Here is a 20,646-nt window from a genome sequence, read left to right on the forward strand (position 1 = left end):
TGTGTGTGTGTGTGTGTGTGTGTGTGTGTGTGTGTGTGTGTGTGTGTCTGTTTTGAGGTCCCAGTCTATGCCATGTAATTCTAGTAAGTATTCCAGAGCTGCTGGAACTCCTGCCTTCTATACTTATATCAGAAAGAAAGTCTGGTTCAGATGCTGGAATATATTTGCTGAATAGAAAGATGTTTTAAAAAATGAAGTCAGTGGAGCTGGATGAAAATCCCTTGTCGGCAGACATTTCCCTTTCAAAAGGCAGGTTATCAAGTTTAAAAATTCTGAACATGAATGAAGTCCTTGGCTGAGAAGATCTTGTCTAACAAATAATAATAGAAAATGTGCTGTTATTTCCACTAGACCCAAGAACTATGGTCATCTTGGCATCCTTACAGTGACCATTACTCTTTTGTTAGTTTCTTCTTCATTTTCTGATTTGGGAAGACATATATCATGAGTTTGGGGCACTTGTGTAACAATACATATATTTCTTTTACTTCCAAATTCTCTTTCTCTTGAAATGTAGAGTTGTTTTCCCTTGTAGTGAGCAGATCCAGCCAAGACACTTCCAACTGTTTGATATTTGAAGGAACCTGCCTGGAAGATTTGCTTTCTCTTTGCGTAGCCAGTCCATTTTTTCCATTGTTGACTCCTGTAAAGAGTCCTTTGGGAATCTAGATTTGCTTTGCATGATTTTACCTATTACTTCTTTGTTTCAGTGACTGGATCCTTTCTCCTTCCTGTTTATGTTGGTACGCAACTGCTGAAGTGGTGTCTTATTAGACGACAGCGTTTCCTCCTTCTGAGCTTTCCATGCTAGAAGTGCAATTTTTTTGTTGCCTTTTGCCCAAAGAAATGTGTTTCTTCTCTTCATGTTTTGAGCAGTTTTCTTGATTGATTAGGTGATTCAGGTAGGCTCCAATATACTTATGTGAACTATCTATTGTGAACACTTTGCATTTTCTTTTTGTCAAAATTCCTCCAGCCAGGGCTCCTTGCTGTTGTGTCCACCATCCCAGAAATTCTAGGATTGGTGTGTGTACTTGTTTCTGTTTGTTAATTGTAGTGAAGGACTTCATAAGTATTTGCATCTGTTTCTATGTAGTCTTTCACAAGATGTAATCACAATGCAGAATAGATAAATGTAATATTGAACTGAGGAAGTTCTGTTTCTCCAAACCTGACTTTGAAGTTCAAGCCTTTCTCATGGGAAAGAAGGACTTGGCTTTGAAGAATGTCTATTCTACTCTCACCCTATAAGTAAACCCATGAGCTGGAAATATTTGAGAATATTTCAAGTTTGTGATGTATCTGTGTTACTGAACCTTAGTTAAGGGTCAGCAGTTGCATCCCTAAATTCCTGAGGTATAGGAATGGATAAAGGTGAATGCCATCAGCCCTCAACTTGGCTATTATCACCACCAATACCTGTATGAACACCCTCAATATAGACAAAAGAACAAACAGAATAATTTTGTACTGGTAGTGTTTGTTACTGTGTAAAAATCACAGAAATAAGTTATGACATCTTTGTTGGGAACATGGGGAAAAGGACGGTTTTGCTATGTTTTAATTAACTCCTTTGGGGTTTGGAGGTTTAAAAGACAGAATTTATGTATCCCTGTATTATCTGCTGCCACTCCTACCATGATTTTGTCAAACAACATTTAATTTCTGAGGATTCCTAAGTGAGTTGTTGCTAACTTGGAAAGGGGATTCCCCTGATCTTCAGTAACCACTATTTTATCCTATAGGCTCGATTGGAGGCTGTTGAGGTACAATGCTGCAGCCCCACAGTCTGCTCTTCTAGCATCACATCAGAAATTTTCTGCAAGCATATAATATTTCAAAAACTTTTCCTTTATCAGGTTGTAAAAGATTAGAGTAGACAACAGACTTGTATTTTAAATTAATAAATCTAGCTGAATGTTCTTAATTACACATATCATACTTTTGCTTTTGTGTTCTTTCAAAATAGCTATGAACTGTAGTGTCAAATACTACTGCTCCAATTTTAGTGTAATGTGTGCAAAACACAACAGATTACTTTTGAGTTAATTAGCAATGTGGCTAAATAGATCCTAAATATAGTAATCAAATATGAATTTGTCAAATGTAGCGATGTGGCACAGCTTGTTAAAATTGCGGCTGTTCCTCCTCCCAGAATGCTCAAGTTCTAGTATTAATCTGTATATCTGTAACATGATTTTCACAATATCATCATAGTCCTTTAGATTGACTTTCACCCCAGGTAATTCCAGGACAGAATATACCTCCCCATAATTCGTGGATAGGACCAAGGGGCTGTATCATTGGACATCTGTTGCTGCTATTATGGCCTATAGGATGGAACAATGGCCACCAATTCAGAGGTTTGCAACTACTGGATCTGAATAAGCATTCATCCAATAGCTCCTCTCCCAGCCCACTCTTATGGCCCCTTTGGTACTTATTCTGGGACCAGTGCAGAACCCCATCTCTACAGAGCACGGGGGGGGAAAGTCCTCTCCTGGGTATTTTACCAATGCACCCTTACCATGAGAGGAGGGGTTTCAAGAGGTTTAAGTGGAGCAGAGAACATGAAACATAGCCCCCCAAAATTAGATGAATTTTACCCTTTGAAAGCTCAATAAATTGGCAGGATTGTCATTCTCTACCCAGTGAAGGTCCATCATAATAGATGCAGGTCAGGAATGAGAGATATTAGCATAATTTGTTTGGAAAAGCCTGTATTGTACAAGTCAGCACTAGACAACAATATGACACTTCCATTTTCACCAGTAATAAAATTTCAGCAACCATATTACAGAGATTTTAATTGATTATTCAGTTACACTTTCCTAATATTTCATCAATATGACAACATAAAAGTTAAATTAAACAAAGCCCGCTATATTCCTAAATTGCAATTTTAATTTTCCAATGTTGTTAATGAATAGTGAGTTTATAAAAATCAGAATCAGCACTAATGAAAAAAGCCACTTTCCTGAATAACTCCAGTGAAGAGTTGGTCTAATCACAGATAGCATTAGCACAATGATTAATTGTATTAATAACACTTTAATTATGGTGGGGGGAATGGACGAGAGAGAGAGAGAGAAATGTTTGTACGTTGACAATAAATCTTCAGAGAATTTTAATAGAGGTTTGATTGGGATCATAAAGATACATGTCCTAGATAATGAATCTATAACTTCATGCAATGTAGTTGTAGCTATGTTGGTCCCAGGATATTAAAGAGACAAGATGGGTAAGGTGTAATATCTTTCACTGGACCAACTTCTGTTGGTGAGAGAGGCAAGGCTGTCTCTCTCATCAACAAAAGTTGGTCCAATAAAAGATATTACACCTCACCCATCTTGTCTCTCTCGAACTTCACGTACATGGATAATTAATTTAACTCAAAGGCGCTTTGCTGGGGAAAAAGTAATCCTTTGATATTTTTGTTTAGTACTTGCACTCCTAAAGGTAAGCAACATTATAGTGAAAATAATTTTATTTTTATATTTATCCAAAGCAATCATAATAACTTTTAGAGTAATGTAAAGCATTCTGATAATTTGTTTAAAACAAAATTCCTCTCTATACCAAACAATATTTTCCATAGTAAACACTGACAGACTCTTCAAAGTTGAATATACTATACCAGTTCAACTGTAAGACCTTATATTTTTTCTTGAAACCATGTTTATTCTCTATTTTAAGAGTTTAATTACAGAATCAATGTGTGTATCATTATTTTGCCTCTCAGCTACATAATTTTTTTGATAAACAAAGCCCTGATAGACAAAGAGATACTGTTTTTACCACCTTGTAAACTTCCAATAAACAGAAAACAGACTTGTCAAGAAATCTGAGATATAATCAAGCACTATATAATAGGCCATTTGCTAAAAGTAATCCATAGGATTATTTTGACAAGGAACAAATCATTATAAACTGTTTTTGTCAGTCAAGCTCTTATTGGCTCCCTCAAGTGAGCCTAAATGCCCAAAAATTCATGTCAGATGGAATTTGCTGTCTACTATGCACACTCACTTTACTTGGTGAATTAGTAAAGTCTACACAGTTGCACCAATGATACACTGGAATTTTAAAGAATCTTGTGATCACAATAATAAAAGGAAAGTTATAATAGAATAATACAGTAGAAGCAATAATACAAACAAAGTTTTATCAGCATGTTCTGGTGATGCCAATAAATCATGACACTAGAGCTTAAGGCCTCAATTCAGCAAAGCACTTAAGTATGTGCTAACTTTAAAGTTGACAGGACTTAAGACATGCTTAAAGTTACGCATGTGCTTACATTCTTTGCTGTATAGGGATGATTTTCTGAATCAGGGCCTAAGTGGTGTTTTAGCAGAACCCCAAGGCTGAATTTTCTTGCTCAGAAATATTTTTTATAACATACTAGTATATTTCAACTTAAATTATATTTCTATATACTGGATTCACACCATAGCATTATTATTTATCTCGCTGCCATTGGGGGTGAATGCCAAACTTTAAAAGCAGCAAAGGCCAAGGTGTGTATCATGTATCAGGAGCAAAAGATTTTCTTTTTCCCCTCACAGTTACACAGGATGAACACAGTACTGTTACTTGAACTTAATAAAAACCGGTGAACTTTTCTGATCTACATGTTTAATAAATAAAACTAATATTAGCCATAATTTCACATCTGAATGTCCAGTAATTTGTTTCTCGATTTACTTTTATCTACAATTTTGGCAGTTTAGTCTTCACCATACACATTTTAAACCATATATAGTTTCAGTTTAAAAAAACAACACTTACAATAATATAGATACTCTTTCCAGTTCCTGTTGGCCCCACAAATATAGAAGGTTTTTGATGCACTGTCAGCAACTCCATTAACGCAGAGTATCGAATAGTATCCAGAGTTGGAACAATGATTTCATTAAACATCATATCTCGAGATATGGGAGGAGCTGATTTGAGTGTTTCCACCCAGGGTTCCCATAATCCTGCTCCCTGTTTTAAATTATATGAATATTCAAACATTTAATAGTAAGCAGTAAAACCAAAAAGGTCAGTATTAATATAGTGGATTGTATTATAGATGAACACTTAAAGGATAATCACTACTAAAAGTTGTTATTTTCATGTTTGTTTCAGTATCAAAAATTGGACTACACTTAACCAGTTTTGTGCTTTCAATTAAATATAGAGAACCAGCTGTTGCTTATATGAGCAAAGACATAAAGATAAAGATTTTGTCCTAAAGAAAATAAACAATTACTGGAACTTTTCAGGCCAATTTATCACTAGAAAAAAAAATAATAAATTTCTTACCTGATAATTTTCTCTCTTTTAGCAACTTCTCTCCTAATTCATCACTAATATGTGATATCTCTCTGTGGAATTCAGAGTCCAATGTGGCTGGAGTCTCCAGGACTAAGCCCCACCCTTCATCTCAAGCCACCAGAAGACTTCGTTAAAGGTGCAGAAATACTCCAGTAACCAATTATTGTCATTATGACAACAATTTGTAATTATTGACTAGCCTTAAGGAAATTATTGTGTGCACGTCTCCCTTTAGAGAAAGATTTCAATATGTTAACAAATCATATTCCTGACATTTACCAGACTACCAGAGTGAGATGAATAGAGAGAAGTTGCTAACAGAAAGAAAATTATCAGGTAAGAAATTCTGCACAACTTCTCTCCTCATTCATCACTAAAGGAAAGCAGTGAGTAGTGAATCACACAAATAGACAAAAAAAGAATAAGCAGAGTTTTAATTATTATCAGAGTAGAATAATAGACAGAAATACGAATTACCCCCATATAGAGCAAGATATTTGCAATTTAAGGAATTATTTGTGAAGCCACGCAACAACACCTTTCTATCAAAGGATGCCTCTGCAGAGAAATGGAGCCTACTTTGCAAACCTTTCCTAGATGAGGTTCATACACTTTTCCACACAGTACCACTGGGGAACTTATAGAGGGAGCATTAACTCCTTCTTCAGCATTCCCAGATGCTTACCATGCCAACCGGTGCAAGATTTTAACAGATTGTCTGCAACAACTTTGAGGCCCTCAGATTCTGACATTTTGGACAGAATCAGTTGAACAGGATACAACTGGCAAATGTATTCCATACACTTGGGATATATCTTCAGAACTCCAGGACTAATTATTTATGACACAACCTTCTTAAGGGGTAGTAAGGATTGCTACTCTTAAGAGCTGGGTGAAACCTTAATATGGCTTGAGCTAAAACCTCTTTAAACTGATGCATCCACCATTTAAGTCATTTGTAAGAGACAGTTAAGGGGCCACACCTAAAACAAAGCCTAACAGAGTCTTCCCAGAAACTAGCAACAGTAGGCAAAGGGTTCAACTGGGTATTGAGACCAGGTCGATATAGGGTGGAGGTGGGGAGAGAATATACAGAAACTGAAAACAGACTGAAAGAGACACATGAAGGAACAGCTGAAATATGTGGCTTATCCTGGAAGAAACCTGGGGAAAGGTTTTTTGGGTTACAGTGTAGGTTGAAAAGTGTGCTCTTGGTGTAGTGAGCAAAAGAAGCCATTTCCTACTATTTGGTTCAGAGACACACAACTTTGTACATTATTTGTAAACAAACAAAACTGCATCAAAAATATCTATCACCAATTTCTATTCCAAACTATGACTCACTGCTCAGTTAGAAAAGGGTCAACAGTACAAAATGATGGGAGAACTATTTCCCAATAATTGTGGAAGGAAGAATTTACCTGGAATGGAAAGGTTTCTGGAGCTATACACTGAAAAATTATGAATGGGCCTGTTTCTCTGATCATGGCACTAACTGACACGTTATCTATGAACATGTACATATGCATAACTTGTGACCTAAGTCTTGCTGTAACAACTAAGAACCTTTTCTTAAGGCTCTGGATGCAGAAGATAGAGCAAAAGGAAGAGTCTTGTACAGGAACTGTGAGCTCTCAGACACAAATGCTCTTTGTCTTTGTCATGCTGATGATTTTGTTGGTTTGAAGGAAAGTTTAATCTGAGTTTCTTTGGAAGCTTCTTCTCCAGATTTTCCCCTTGGGTTAGGGTAATGCTATCTTTTTGGATACCCTTGGAGTTAGTAGTTACCAAAGGATTGCTATGCTAGCTTTCATGGTGAGGGTTGAGGCTTCCTGCTATCTCAGCTACTAATTTCTCTACTATTTTCCCAAACAACTGCTCCCCTGCACATTTGGATGCACAAGATATCTGTTTAGGATGACTGATTGCTATTCACAGGTGTAGCACAGCTTTCTTACAGCTATCAATTATTAGAAGCCATTGCTCTGGTCACAAATCACATCAATGATCTGACCAAGGCAGAATCCAAGACATCTCACTCCAAGCAAGGATCATACTCCCTAGATCATGAGTCACCACTTGCTTGCCACCAAGAAGGGTTCCCTTACCAAGTATATGAAAAACCTTTGCTCTGAATGGCTATATCTGAGGCCCTTGTCGAGACTTCCCATGGTGGAGTCATGGTTTTGGGTCAGAGGTTGAGTCCCTAGCAAAGCTTTCCAACTCAAAGCACGAAAAGGTTGGTGGCTTTTGGCAGCACGGCACAGTTCATCCTAACAAGTCCCATGCCCTGGCAGAGCAAAGATCAGTAGCTTGCAGTAGCAGGGCATAGCTCACGCTCTGAGGTTCCCAAAAAACGATCTATAGCACCTCAAGGACTTGTTTCAATGTTTGCATGGCTTCTCTTCTGCTGGGAGGAGGAGCAGAGAGACCCCACTCGATCAGTGCTATATTGGAGAAGTCAGAGGGTTAGAGCCTAAATATTCCAGTGCTTCTTCAGCTGATGAGAGGCAGCAAAGATGCAGGAACTGAAATGAAGCCATTACTGCAAGAAAATGAATTAAAATTAAAAAATTATAAAACAAAGTGGTTGGTACAAACTGAACTGTGAACTTATTCCACCACCAGAAGTAGAAATTCTGGTGACCTGAGTTGATGGGCAGAGCTTAGTCCTGGAGCAACAACAATGGACTGCCTCTGAATTTCACAGGTAGGAGGTATTGTTACCCATTCATAATGAATGAGAGAATCTGTGCAACAGAAATTATACCATATAATCTTCAAAAAAAAGATGACTTCAGAATGGGTGTCCCCATTTTGTTTTGTAATCCTCACCTTTTTGACAAACCGATATTCATAAATTGTTCCCTCTGTAGGAAATGGAACTGTGAAGGTCTTTGAAGATAGTTGGTCAATACCACTCAGCAATTTATATTTTTCTCTTGTTTCCTCACTAATTGGTCCATCAAGTATTTCTCGCAGAATCTTGTCAAATTTTAGTCGATCATCTTCCTTACAGCTAGCTCCTACAGACCAGATCAGTGAAAACAGGAAAATACCCTAGAGTGGGGGTGGGGAGAATATAAAGTAGTTCTTCAGTAGCTGTGCATTACAATATGCCTATCCTTTGCTCACTGAAATCAATGAGATCTTTGCCATTGAATGCAGTAGGAGCCGACTGGGACAAATGTCTTAACATATAAATTAAATATATAATAAAAATATTATAAAAGTAATGAAATATGACAGGGAATGTATTACACTTATATGACAGCTCAATCTGTGTTCTCTTGTGGTTTCCAGTCTTGAGAAAGCCTTTTATAGGAATGAAACATGTGATCTTATTTATTCATTGGCTTGTTCTTTTAAAACAGCAATTCATTTCTTTATTTGCTGAACACCATATAAAGGAGCTTAGCCTTCTGACTCAAGGAGCTTACATTGTTAAATAAATAATACAATATCAATATTTCACTAGATGACCTTCTATGGGCCCTATTCATCATTGCCTTACTTCCCCTTTGCACCAACTAAGGTCCCAATCCTGCAAACTTAGAGATATGCTTAACTTTGTTCTCATGATTGAAAACAATAGAACTACTCTCAGCAGTAAAGTCAAGAGTGGGCATAATTGTTTGCAAGATCGGGCTTTCAGCGGGTGCAAAGGGGCTGGAGAGCAGGGTAAAGCTCCCTACTGGAAATATCTTTGGTGAAGAAGATCCCTGAATAGGAGCATGTCAAGCTGCTACCCTTCTGTCCTGGACCAGCACCTGGCACTACAGATTTACCTTTGAAAACATTTTTTCAAATTTTATTTTCAATATAAGACCACCCTATGTATAATGAAAATTCTTTTGTTGATTAGTTAAGGATCAATCATTCAAGGATCAATCTATATCTATCATCAGCTGGACAAAAACACCCTTATAAATACTCTGTCAAAAATAAGTTACCATTATAGCTGGTTAAATAATGTATTTTATTTTCTGTGAAAATTTTCAAATTTTCATCAATTTTTTGGGGAGGTTGAAAAAAACCCTTTCAATTTTTTTTATTTTGATATTTCATGAAAACCTGACAAATTTTGACAAGGATAGAAATTTTCTCATTAAAATTTCAATTTTGTCAAAAGCCATTTTTTGTTGTAAAAAAGTTTCAGTGAAAACATTTCAACCAGCTCTAATTACTACTGCGTAATATTGATATCACACTGGGAAACTGGAATTACCGTTCAAACCAATTGGTAATGAACAGTAAATGATAAGTTAAAACGTTTTCAAAAGATTCATCAGCATGACCACAAAAAAATGTGTGAACTATGGGCCACATCCTCAGCTATCGTAAATCAGCATAACTCCTTTGAAGTTAATGGAACTATGTTGAGTTATATCAGCTGAGGATTTTACCCGTTGTCTACTATAACAATTGCATCTGTGTAAGCAACAAATGACGCTCTATGGCTAGGAAGAACCTCATGCCAAAATCTTCAGTAATAGTGTCCAGCATCATAATAAAAACAATTTGTATCTTGCAAAATTGCTACTGTACAATCCATGTGTTTGGAGGTAGAGAATTGGTAATATTCACTGCACAGTAAAGCACAGAACTGAATAGTATATGAATAGGTTCTTATCTACTTATAAATACAGTATCAACCTGCAGTTATATTTAGAATGTACTGAACGCATGTAAAAGCCACTATGGTAGATAGTGGTGATGTAGGTTTGTGATCAGGATTTGGGATGAGGGGTGGTGTCTTCTTTTTGCACTGTCTATATGAATATTATACCCACTCATCCCAAAGAATGTTTGCAGGGTTATACTTTCTCTGCCTCCGCCACCAAAGCAGAAAAAATAAGTGCAGCAGATGGTCCTATTCCAGGAAAGATCCCCATGTTATTTTATATACTTCTTTCTGTTTACATCTCCAAAATTTTGGTTCCAGAGAAGGAAAATGGAGAAAGAGTGAACTGCTCACTAATGCGTAATAATTGGCTTGAAAAGGCAAGAAATTACAAGGAAAGGAGAGAAAGCTAAACCAGTAATTATGTCTACATTGCAGGCTTATCCTGGGCTCACACCGAGGTTGTAGCTAACTCCCCTCCCCACCCAAACCATATTCATACAAAACCCTTATGCCCAGGCTTACATGTGCTTTGAACTGGGGCATAGGTTACAGCCCAGATTTTGCTTTAAGGTAGACTCTGAACACATACACCTCTACCCCGATATAACGCGACCCGATATAACATGAATTCAGATATCACGTGGTAAAGCAGCGCTCCGGGGGGGCGGGGCTGAGCGCTCCAGCGGATCAAAGCAAGTTCGATATAACACGGTTTCACCTATAACACGGTAAGATTTTTTGGCTCCCAAGAACAGCGTTATATCGGGGTAGAGGTGTACTTTGAATTCAAGATGAAGCTAATGTCTGGGTAGCAAAGCTTAGGTTTTGATAGTCCTCAACAGATCCCAAGCCTGCATTTTCCTGCCCTTCTACCTACTCACTTCCCTCTTGTCTTTTGTGCACTGGAAGCTACCTGCTGGTTTATATACACCTGATCAGTGTTTAACCCTTCATTCCACATGGTCTGTTCTATTTCTGCAGTATTCAGCTCACCTCAGCCAAACAGTCCCAGAAGCTTCCATCTCAGCATGCTGCTAGCTGGCCAGAAGATCATACCAGGGTTCTGGTTAACCTCTGGTGTGACTAAGCAAAGAACATGATTTTGGGAGATGTACTCAAAATCATCATTGGTATGAAAACATCTCAAAGAGGTTTGTTGAGGTGAGGATCAAGCGGACCACTGTACAGTGAAGGGATCACATAAAAAACCTAAATATGGCCTACAACAAGGCAAAGGATGGGAACTGCAAGTCTGGCAACTTCTCATCTACCTGCCCTTACTACAAGGAGTCTGACCGGGTGCTTGCCACAGTCCCAAATATAGAGCCAGATGCTATATAGCTTATTAACAGTTATTATAGTTATTTCAGTAAACCAGACATCAAAGACTAAAATGTGTGTTAATTAAAAAGTACCTAATAAGGAGGTAACAATTTTTCCCAGACAGAATTAACAGGATGTTTATTTTGATGACCAAAGATTGTCGATTTTATTGTTTATGGATCCATTCCTGGCTGTAAAGTCCAATTTGGGACTTACCAGTCTATGTGTTAAAAAGATGAATGTTGCCTACCTCAAGCCAAGAGAAAACATCACGTTCACTCATGGCTTTAATTTTGGCCTCATCAGCAAACTCATCCATCATGCAGTCCATTAGATTCATCAAGGATCGAACTAAGTTTGTGTCTGAAGTAGGAGACAATTCCTGAAATAACAGAAATGTTCTCTATGGCACATGTATTTAACTAATTGAAAAGAATCCAGTGTACATTTATTTATTACTTAGTACAGACATAACAATAATCCTCTATGGTGTATGTGCCAAAAACATATACTAGAGCAAAATAAAAATATAAATGAAAAAGACCATTCACAGGACAGAATTCCCAATATACATTATCTAAAAAAAATAAACATAAGTTGATAATGTTCTTTTGAAATGATTTGCTTGTTTGACACTTTTGAATTACCGCACTCATAAATTTGTTTTGCATCTCCTAAAAGCATTCTTTATCCTACCTTTGCACATTTTCTAATGAACTCAACAGAAAGTGGGACCATTCTCTCAAACAAGCCTACTATAAATTCTTTATGCATAGAGCTGACTCCAGGTGGCATTAGATTTAGCCAAGACACCATCAGTGGTCTCCAGCCTAACATGTGAGGCTCCATGTAGATCATGCCACATCTAGAAACCTACAAAAAAAAAAAGTATATCTGTTACCTTGTGTGACCTCTGTAGTTTTTCCTGCTGAAAAGAGCCTTAAATAATATCAAATGTCATCCTATCCAGATTCTGAGGTCATTAGAAATTGGAGACAATTATACTATGCTGAACATAAAGATACATACATACCCCTCATCTCATCAGTGTGTGCTTTGGTGAACTCTGGGGAAAAATTCAAACACAACTTCACCACTGACTGGCCTGGTGGGGAAAGTGGGAGTATTCTCTACTTCAACCGATTTAGACCACAGTAATCAATTTACAGCAGAGCATAAGTCGATAACTAGTAGTACCCAACCTGCCCTCTCATTGTTGATCTTTTATTCAATTTTAAGTCAAAGTTCCTGATTATGCCAGATATCCTGTTGTGCTTCCAATATTATATGAGCTGCAGCTGATTGCACTTGCAGACTGGCGCTGAGGAGGAAGCTCACACCTTCCCCTGTTATCCATCTGGTAGATGCAATTAGATAGTGAGCCAGAGGTTCATTGATCTTTGATTTTACCAGAATTTGCCTGGTGGTTAATTTAAAGATTTGCTGTTTCTTTTTCCTTGTCAGAAATTCAAAAGGTCCTGAATGCTCTAGGTATCCTTTAAGGGACGTAAATAACTTATCTCAGATAACATTCTTTGTCATTATCAACAACTTAAGAGTAAGCTACAAAATGTTTTATTTTTTTAAAAAGTTGCATAAACACAAACTGTCACACAAGACATTGTTAATGCAAAGATATTGGAAAAGAAGCTCCTTCACAATATTAACTTGCCACAAGGCTTCAGAATAACAGACTATATTTGATAACCACTCTTCCAAAAATGGATACTTACAGTAGCAGGGGAAGCAACTTCTAAATCCATTGGTTCAAAAATAAGGCTCATTTGCTGTGACATCTGAATGATCTCTCCACTCATGAGACATAGTTTCTTGTTATCATCCAGCACAGTATTCATATTCTCAATCCATACTGCATCTACTGGTCCATCAAAAATCAACCATTTCCTGTCTGGTGTCTGGTTTACAGAAAATATTTTGAAAGAATATTTAGCCAAGTAAATTTGGAATATTTTAGATCTAGTATATTTCCACAAATTATATTTCTCTGAAAATGTGCTGAGAGCAAGGTTGTTACATTCAGAATTCATTTTTGGAAAATGAACATTATATATGAATATTATCTAGTCTTAAAACTTTTACAAACATATACTATGGTGGTCCTTAAAAGCTTGCTACCTTTGGGCCACATTCTGCCACTCTTACTCAGGCTGAGCAGTACATTATTTCTCAAATAGTGTAACTGATCCAGATTCTGCTATTTTTGCTCACGGTGAGCAGCATCTTGAAATCAATTGGACTACTAATAGAGTATGTTCGTACTCAGCATGAGTAAGAAGATCCCAGTCTTACACATAGGTGCCAATGGGACTACTTGAGGAGTAAGATATATTCAATATGACTAAGTGTGCAGAATCTGGCCCATAGTAAGATACTACACAACGTGTGTAAACAACCATCAGCAATATTCAAGATATTTCCTGTGGGAAGTATAGGGAAGTACAAAGGGCCCACTTCCACAAACACTTACATGTGTGTAACTGGACTCACGTGAGTAGTCCCATCAACTTCAATAAGTTACTAATGTGCTTAAGTTTATACAGGGTCAGAATCTAATACGGCAGATACTTGAGGTAACCTGCTCTTCATGTGCCAGATCCACCTCTCATTGTAGTCAAGGCAAAGATCATAAAGCTGTTTCCACTGAGTCAATGGCAATACTCTCATTAACTTCAGTAGTGTAGAGGCAGGGCCAATATTTGGTAAAATTGCCAAAGTTTAAGGGATACCACGTATAAGACTTAAATATTCATTGGAATACAAATGACCATATATAACATCTATTAACATTCCTAAACAGCAGAGTTACTCTTTAGGAACAGTTTCTTCCTGGTCGCTACACAGGTGTGCACCATGGGGAGTGATGCAAGGAGCCTCCCATAAGAGTACTACAGAAGGAGCCCAAGAAGTACTTGCTAGGAATGTGCAGAGCCAGGCCAAATTGCAGTCCCTGCACTCAGTTCTTACAGTCAAGGGAGCACAGACTGCTCCTTCCAGCGTGACCAATGGGGTCACAGGGCCATGTCTGGCTGCTCAGGGTGTACTAAGCTTCCATAAAGGTGTGTAGCAATGGTTGTCTCATTACAGGTTGTGCATACAAGGCACAATCAAGCCCCTACATATCAATATTGTATGTCTATCATAGAATTATTTTTTACATAGATCACAAAATACTTTAATCTTGTGCATACCAAGGAAGAAGCAAATGCTCTAAAGCTCACTGCCAGGATGCCATCTGACCATTCATGTGAGACTGGATCAAATTGTCCATACAGCTGCCCCATGGTTATAGACTTGGGATTTATTACAGTGATCTGAACCTTGTTTTCCTCCATCAGCCCCTAGATACACAAAAATAAAATGTATTTGATTCATACAGAGTTTAATTTATAGTGCCATCTATTTTATTTTGGTTTCTCCTATTTTATATAATTACATCTTAAAACTCCTAGTGCTGGGCCAAGAAGGACAAGAACTAATCTGTGCAAATTGAACTTTAAAGATGATCTGAAAATATTTTAAAGAAAAATACCCTAACTGTATCATAAGGAGCTGGAGGTCAAATTTTGTAACTAAACAATATCCTGATAAACGAAACGTAAAGAATGGCAGTCCAGTCCAGTGAATGGGGCACTAGATTGTGAGTTAAATGATCTGGGTTCTATTTCCACACCAACTGTGTGGCCTTAGACAAGTCACTTCACCTCGCTGTGCCCCAGTTTCCCCATCTCTAAAATGGGAATAATGATGCCCTCCTTTGTAAAGTGTTTTGAGATCGACAGATGAAAATCACTATGTAAGGGCTAAGCACTATTGTTATTTAAAGCATATAAGGAGCTCTAATTTTACTTTTGGTTAACTTATGTTGACCCTTTTCTTCTGTCTCTGACGTGATGTAACATTTTACACTACATGTATCTTATAGTTCTGAAGTGATAAGAAACCACTGTTTCATAGGAATGCATGGCAACCAAAAGTGACAACTCCCATCAGTTTGTTTGAGCACAGTCATGCTATGGCCTGTGGCCTGATAATATAGAAAACATGTGTCACACTGTGCTTACTCTGGGGAAAAATTCTGTCATAATTCTTTCTGGAAGTGAACGCTATTCTTCATTCAAAAGCAGCACAATAGTATCAATTTCAGGATATCTTTATGAATCAGGAGTCAGGAATTCATTCATTCATGTTTAAGTGTTTTAACAGCCCTCCCCCTATGGACAGACATATCTTTCATTGGTTATATTCCCTCCGTGAACTGTAAAATGTGGGAATTTTTATTATACTCTTTCAAAGGAAAGCCAACTATTTCTGTAAGGATTTATGTTACAGCTCCTCCTTTTTGTCAAGGAGTCTGTATTGGATTATAACTTACCATGACATGCTTTTTTTAAAATTTCCCCAAAGAGAGAGTTGGGAAAAACTATAGTAAGTCAGTCAACCCAGGCTTTTAAGGAACGTCAGATAAAGTTGTTCATCTAAGCCAGTGGTGTTCAAACTTTTCCAGTCATGCCCCCCTTACCATTAACAGAATCTGTCTGCGCCCCCCCAACTCCCACATTACTGCACAGCCAAGGCTTCCTCAGCAGCAGAGCTTGGGCTGAAGGCAGAGACGGGAGCGGAACTGGGGATGGAGGAGGAGCTGGGCTGGGGATAGAGAGGGCATGAGAGCAGAACTGGGCTGGGGGCGGAGCAGGGGCGGAGTGGAGCTGGGGCTGGGAGTAAAGCGGGAGTGGGGTGGAGTGGGATGAGGTACAGATCTGGCCTGGAGGTGGAGCTGGAACTGGCAGAGCAGGACGGGGGCTGAACAGGGTTGGGGTCAGAGCTGGTTTGGGGGCAGAGCAGGGCCCCCCCAGACCTTCCCAAAGTTCCTCTATGCCCCTTAGAGGGGTCCACCCCACAGTTTGGGGATCCCTGCTCTAAGCAAAGGAAAAGAGCACACTGACTATATTTCTGAAGAGGCTTGACTCATCATATCCATGTGAATATCAAACATGAAACAGTAACAAAATACGATGTCAGTTCTAGAATTTAACTATAATCACATAATATGGCCAACTCTATCCTGTCTAATATTATAATACATAACAAAAATATTTATAATAAACAATAATAATAATAGATAATAATAATAAAATGCTCAAGCAACAAAATTTGGGTCGAGACTTCAAAATGACAAATTCCTTACCTGATAACTTTCTATTAGCAGCTTCCCTTCTAATTCACCACAAATGGGTAATGGTTCTCACCTGAGAAATTCAGAGGCAGTCCTATGTGTTTGCTGGTAGCTCCAAGACTAAGTTCTACCCATCAATTCAAGCCAATAGAACAGTTCTTCCAAAGATGTAGAAACATTCCAGTTTTTTATTAGCATTAGAAAAACAACTTAAATTTATATTGACTAGCCTTAAGGCAATGATGTATGTAAGTCTCTTTCTTTTCAAGAAAATTTCCAATTTGTATTCCAGTCATTTACCAGCTACCACGGTGAGATGGTTGAGAAAAGAAGCTGCTAACAGAAAGAAAATTATCAAGTAAGGCCTGGTCTACACTAACACCCCAATTCGAGCTAAGGTACGCAACTTCAGCTACGTGAATAACGTAGCTGAAGTCGACATACCTTAGTTCGAATTTACCGCGGTTCAGACGCGGTCCACACGCGGCAGGCAGGCTCCCCCGTCGACTCCGCGGTACTCCTCTCGCTGAGGTGGAGTACCGCAGTCGACGGCGAGCACTTCCTGGTTCGACTTATCGCGTCCAGACCAGACGCGATAAATCGAACCCGGAAGTTCGATTGCCAGCCGTCGAACTACCGCGGTAGTGTAGACCTGGCCTAAGAAAGTTCTCATTCTGCTGTATAGCTTCTCTCCTTATTCATCACAAATAGGAAGTAGCAAGGAATGAATCCCAGAAATAGGGGGGAAAGAATAATGCAGAATTAATTATTATTACTGTAGAATAATATGCTAAAATATAAGTCCCCCCATATAAAGCAAAAGCTTTATAATATAAGAAACTATTTGGGAACGTAAAAGTATCACCTACCCACAAAGGAAGCTTTTGCAGAGGAATGGAAGCCTATTTTGGAAGTAATAGCAATGAAAAGAGCCAGCCACAAGCTTGTCTAATCTATCATTCTGATTCATCTTGACACCTGATGCTACTCAGATGGGGAGTCTAATGTGACTATCTCTGGAACACCACTAGGGTTGGTGCCCATGTTTCTATGGTGCTTGTTTGTAGGACTCTAATCAACCACACTAGAGAAACTTCAGTGCAGCTGAAATTACCAGAACTTTGTGGTGATGATGATGATTTATTTGTATTATGGTATCATTAATAAGGCCCCATTGTTGTTGGCACTGTATATACAAAGAGACAGTCTCTGACCCAGAGAACTTTCTGTTTCCCCTCACACCAGAAATAAAATTTGACCAAATCAATTAAGGTAATTTTCTGGTTGAGTTGTTCTTAGATAACAGAATATATAAATGATGGTAATGAAGGCCTACGGAACTATACTTCTCTTCTGATGCCCAGGCTAATGTATGCGGTTCAGGTCTTCTTTGGGATTAAAAAGCAATGGGAATAGAACACCTTGCCTCTGAATTCCAGGGGCACCTCCTCCACCACTCCAAGTTCTAGAAGGCTGTTGACCACTTGTTTCAACTGTATCACATAAAAGGGGCCCTTATAAAGGGATGGGGAAGGAGGATGGAAAGTAGGAAGTGCTTGAAATTGGATAGAATACCTCTTGTTTGTAATTTCTAGGGCCCAGTGATTGTAGGTGATCTGGTTCCAGGCCTCCCAAAGATAAAAAGGTAGTTGCCAAAAGGAAGCCGGGTGGTGGGGGGGAGGGTATAGCTCCTGATATGGTTCTGATGAGTTCTCAACAATGGCATCAAACTTTCTGCTCTGAGATAGGCACAGGGTGTGCAACAGAGGAGAAAGAGCGTGAGTGCTTCCTACACTGGAACCTCTGCTTTTTCCTCAGTAGTTTTGACAACACCGGCAGATTGTAGTAATAAGAGGTAAAAGGACTCTGGCTGGTGAAACTTTGGCGTCTGGCCTGCTTCCTCCTTGGGGCTGCTCCATATGCAGTCAGCAAGTGGAGAGTGGCTCTAAAATCCTTCAATGAACACAAAGCTTCATCAGTTCAGGAATTAAATGAGTCACAACCTTCAAATGGCATGTCCTCGATCGTTGTTTGGACCTTCTTCAGTATTCTGGAATACTGGAGACATGAAGCCCTGGATACCTCAATGGAAGTGGCCATTAAATATGCTGCCATATCAGATGCATCTAGAGCAACATGTAGAGATGTTCAGGCCACTAACTGCCCTTCAGACACTAGGGAATTTAGCTCCTCCCTTTGATCTTGCGGAAGCTTCTCAATGAATCGTGACACCTTGTTTCAGTTTAGATTGTTGTATTTTGACAGAAGTGCCTGCTGTCACCTATTCAAAAGGCACATCTGGAGATTACCTGAGGAGGAAACCTTCCTACTGAATAAATCAAGTTTTTTAGTTTCCTTCTTCCTTGGAATCATTTTTGCAGGTGTATATTGTTTGGACCTTTCATACACCAAGTGATCTTGGTACTAGATAACTGTAGACATGTTCAACTCCCAGAGAGGGAACTAGATAGTGTCAGTCTGCTTTCTTAGACACAGGTGCTACAGATGCTGGGGTCTGCCACAGATCTTTAGTCAGTTCCAACAATCATTCATTGATAGGTAAGACAAGCCTATCAAGCATGGAGGATGAAGAAGATCCACTACTTTTCAGGATTCTTCAACTCCCTCCATCAGAATTACTAAGGTGTCTGCCATGTGATGTAAAAGACATTAGAAAAATTCTAAAATAATCCAGCTGGCTAGGAACAGAAGTCTCCTTGTCTGTACAGGAAGAGGATATTGCTGATGGAATCAATCAATCTTCTATGTCCTGCAGGTGGCTCTTCTTCACTGTCATCATCCTGTTGGTGCTACCTGTGACGCTGTAGATACTGACCTTCTTGAGCAGACCTACAATGTCTTGTAATGGAGGGAGATCAAATTCAGGGGATGGTGGCAGTAGAGGAAGGTTTTCTAGTTGGTTGCATACTCCAAGGAGCCCCATAATGCCTAGATTGTATGTGGTAAAGACAAGGGACTGAGGTCCATGGGGGTGGATACCAAGGTGAATATTCCGCACAAGATCCCTGAGGTCTGTTCTTGAAAGGATGATTCCTGGATTCCCTATCAGACAGTACTGTTTGCAAGAGTGAGGTGAATGAGTGTAGGATACCTCCCCATAATGTTCATAGAGAGAGGAAGGATACTTCTTTCCAGGGGAGAGCTATTAAGTCTGGGGTCACAGAGTGCTCTCAAATCCCCCCTCAACAACCAGAGCAAGAGTGCTCATAGATACCATGGCATTAGTAGTGAGTGGTACTAAGACAGAAACACCATTAGTGGCCTTAGAAGAGCAAAGATGACTCCAGTAGTGCGTTTACCACAAGATCATTCAGTACCAAGAAAGTCTTCCTACCAAGAAAGTCGATGCCAGAAACATCTGCACCATGGAGGTCAACACCAGAATCCTGAGCACTGAGGTTACTGGTACCGAGCATGCCAATGTCACCATCAGTACTGAAGGGTCAGTAATGGGAAAGTGCCAACTGCTATTACAGGAGATACCATGGGTACCATGTGACCAACTTGTGTCAAAGCATGAGAAGGACTTGATGTGAGCCATCAACTGTCTTTCAGCTGAGCAACATGAGGTGATATAGCAGCACGGTGCGCTTTTTGCATCACTTTAGTACAGGGGTGAGCAAACGATGGCCCGCGGGCCCAATCCGGCCTGTCAGGGTTTCGGATCCAGCCCACAGGATTGCCACCCCCGTGGCGCTGCAGGGCTAAGGCAGGCTCCCTGTCTGCCCTGGCCCCGTGCCACTCCTGGAAGCGGCTGGCACCATGTTCCTGAAACCCCTGGGGGAGGAGGGGCAGAGGGCTCTACGCGCTGCCCTCACCTGCGGGTACCTCCCCCTGCAGCTCCCATTGGCTGGAAACAGGGAACCGTGGCCAATGGGAGCTTTGGGGGAGGTACCTGCAGGCAAGGGCAGCACACGGAGCCCTCTACCCCCCTCCCAGGGGCCGCAGGGACACGGTGCCGGCCCCTTCCCCTCCCTGCCCCCTGCCGCACCCCACACCCATCCAGCACCCCAACCCCCTACCCTGAGCCCCCTGTCATGCCCCTCCTGCACCCCAACCCCCTGCACTGAGCGACCTGCCGCACCCCACACCCTTCCTGCACCCCTGCCCTGAGCCCCCAACCCCTTGCCCTGAGCCCCCTCCTGCATGCTGCACCCCC

The 20,646-nt window shown here is 39.7% G+C and overlaps 1 protein-coding gene across 1 annotated transcript in view; it reads right to left on the reverse strand.

The window, feature by feature from the left end:
* Positions 1 to 20,646, reverse strand: part of DNAH7 (dynein axonemal heavy chain 7) — a 234,795-nt gene that overhangs the window by 105,141 nt on the left and 109,008 nt on the right. The window contains exons 30-35 of the mRNA XM_029910522.1: positions 14,482 to 14,631; positions 13,006 to 13,188; positions 11,969 to 12,145; positions 11,523 to 11,654; positions 8,158 to 8,382; positions 4,792 to 4,989 (exon numbers count right to left, since the gene is read on the reverse strand). Of these exons, the coding sequence (XP_029766382.1) occupies positions 4,792 to 4,989; positions 8,158 to 8,382; positions 11,523 to 11,654; positions 11,969 to 12,145; positions 13,006 to 13,188; positions 14,482 to 14,631 (1,065 nt within the window). The remainder of the gene's footprint in view (positions 1 to 4,791; positions 4,990 to 8,157; positions 8,383 to 11,522; positions 11,655 to 11,968; positions 12,146 to 13,005; positions 13,189 to 14,481; positions 14,632 to 20,646) is intronic.

The sequence above is a fragment of the Terrapene carolina genome, unplaced genomic scaffold (genome assembly GCF_002925995.2).
Source record: "Terrapene carolina triunguis isolate 2854851 unplaced genomic scaffold, T_m_triunguis-2.0 Scaffold62, whole genome shotgun sequence".
NCBI lineage: Eukaryota > Metazoa > Chordata > Testudines > Emydidae > Terrapene > Terrapene triunguis.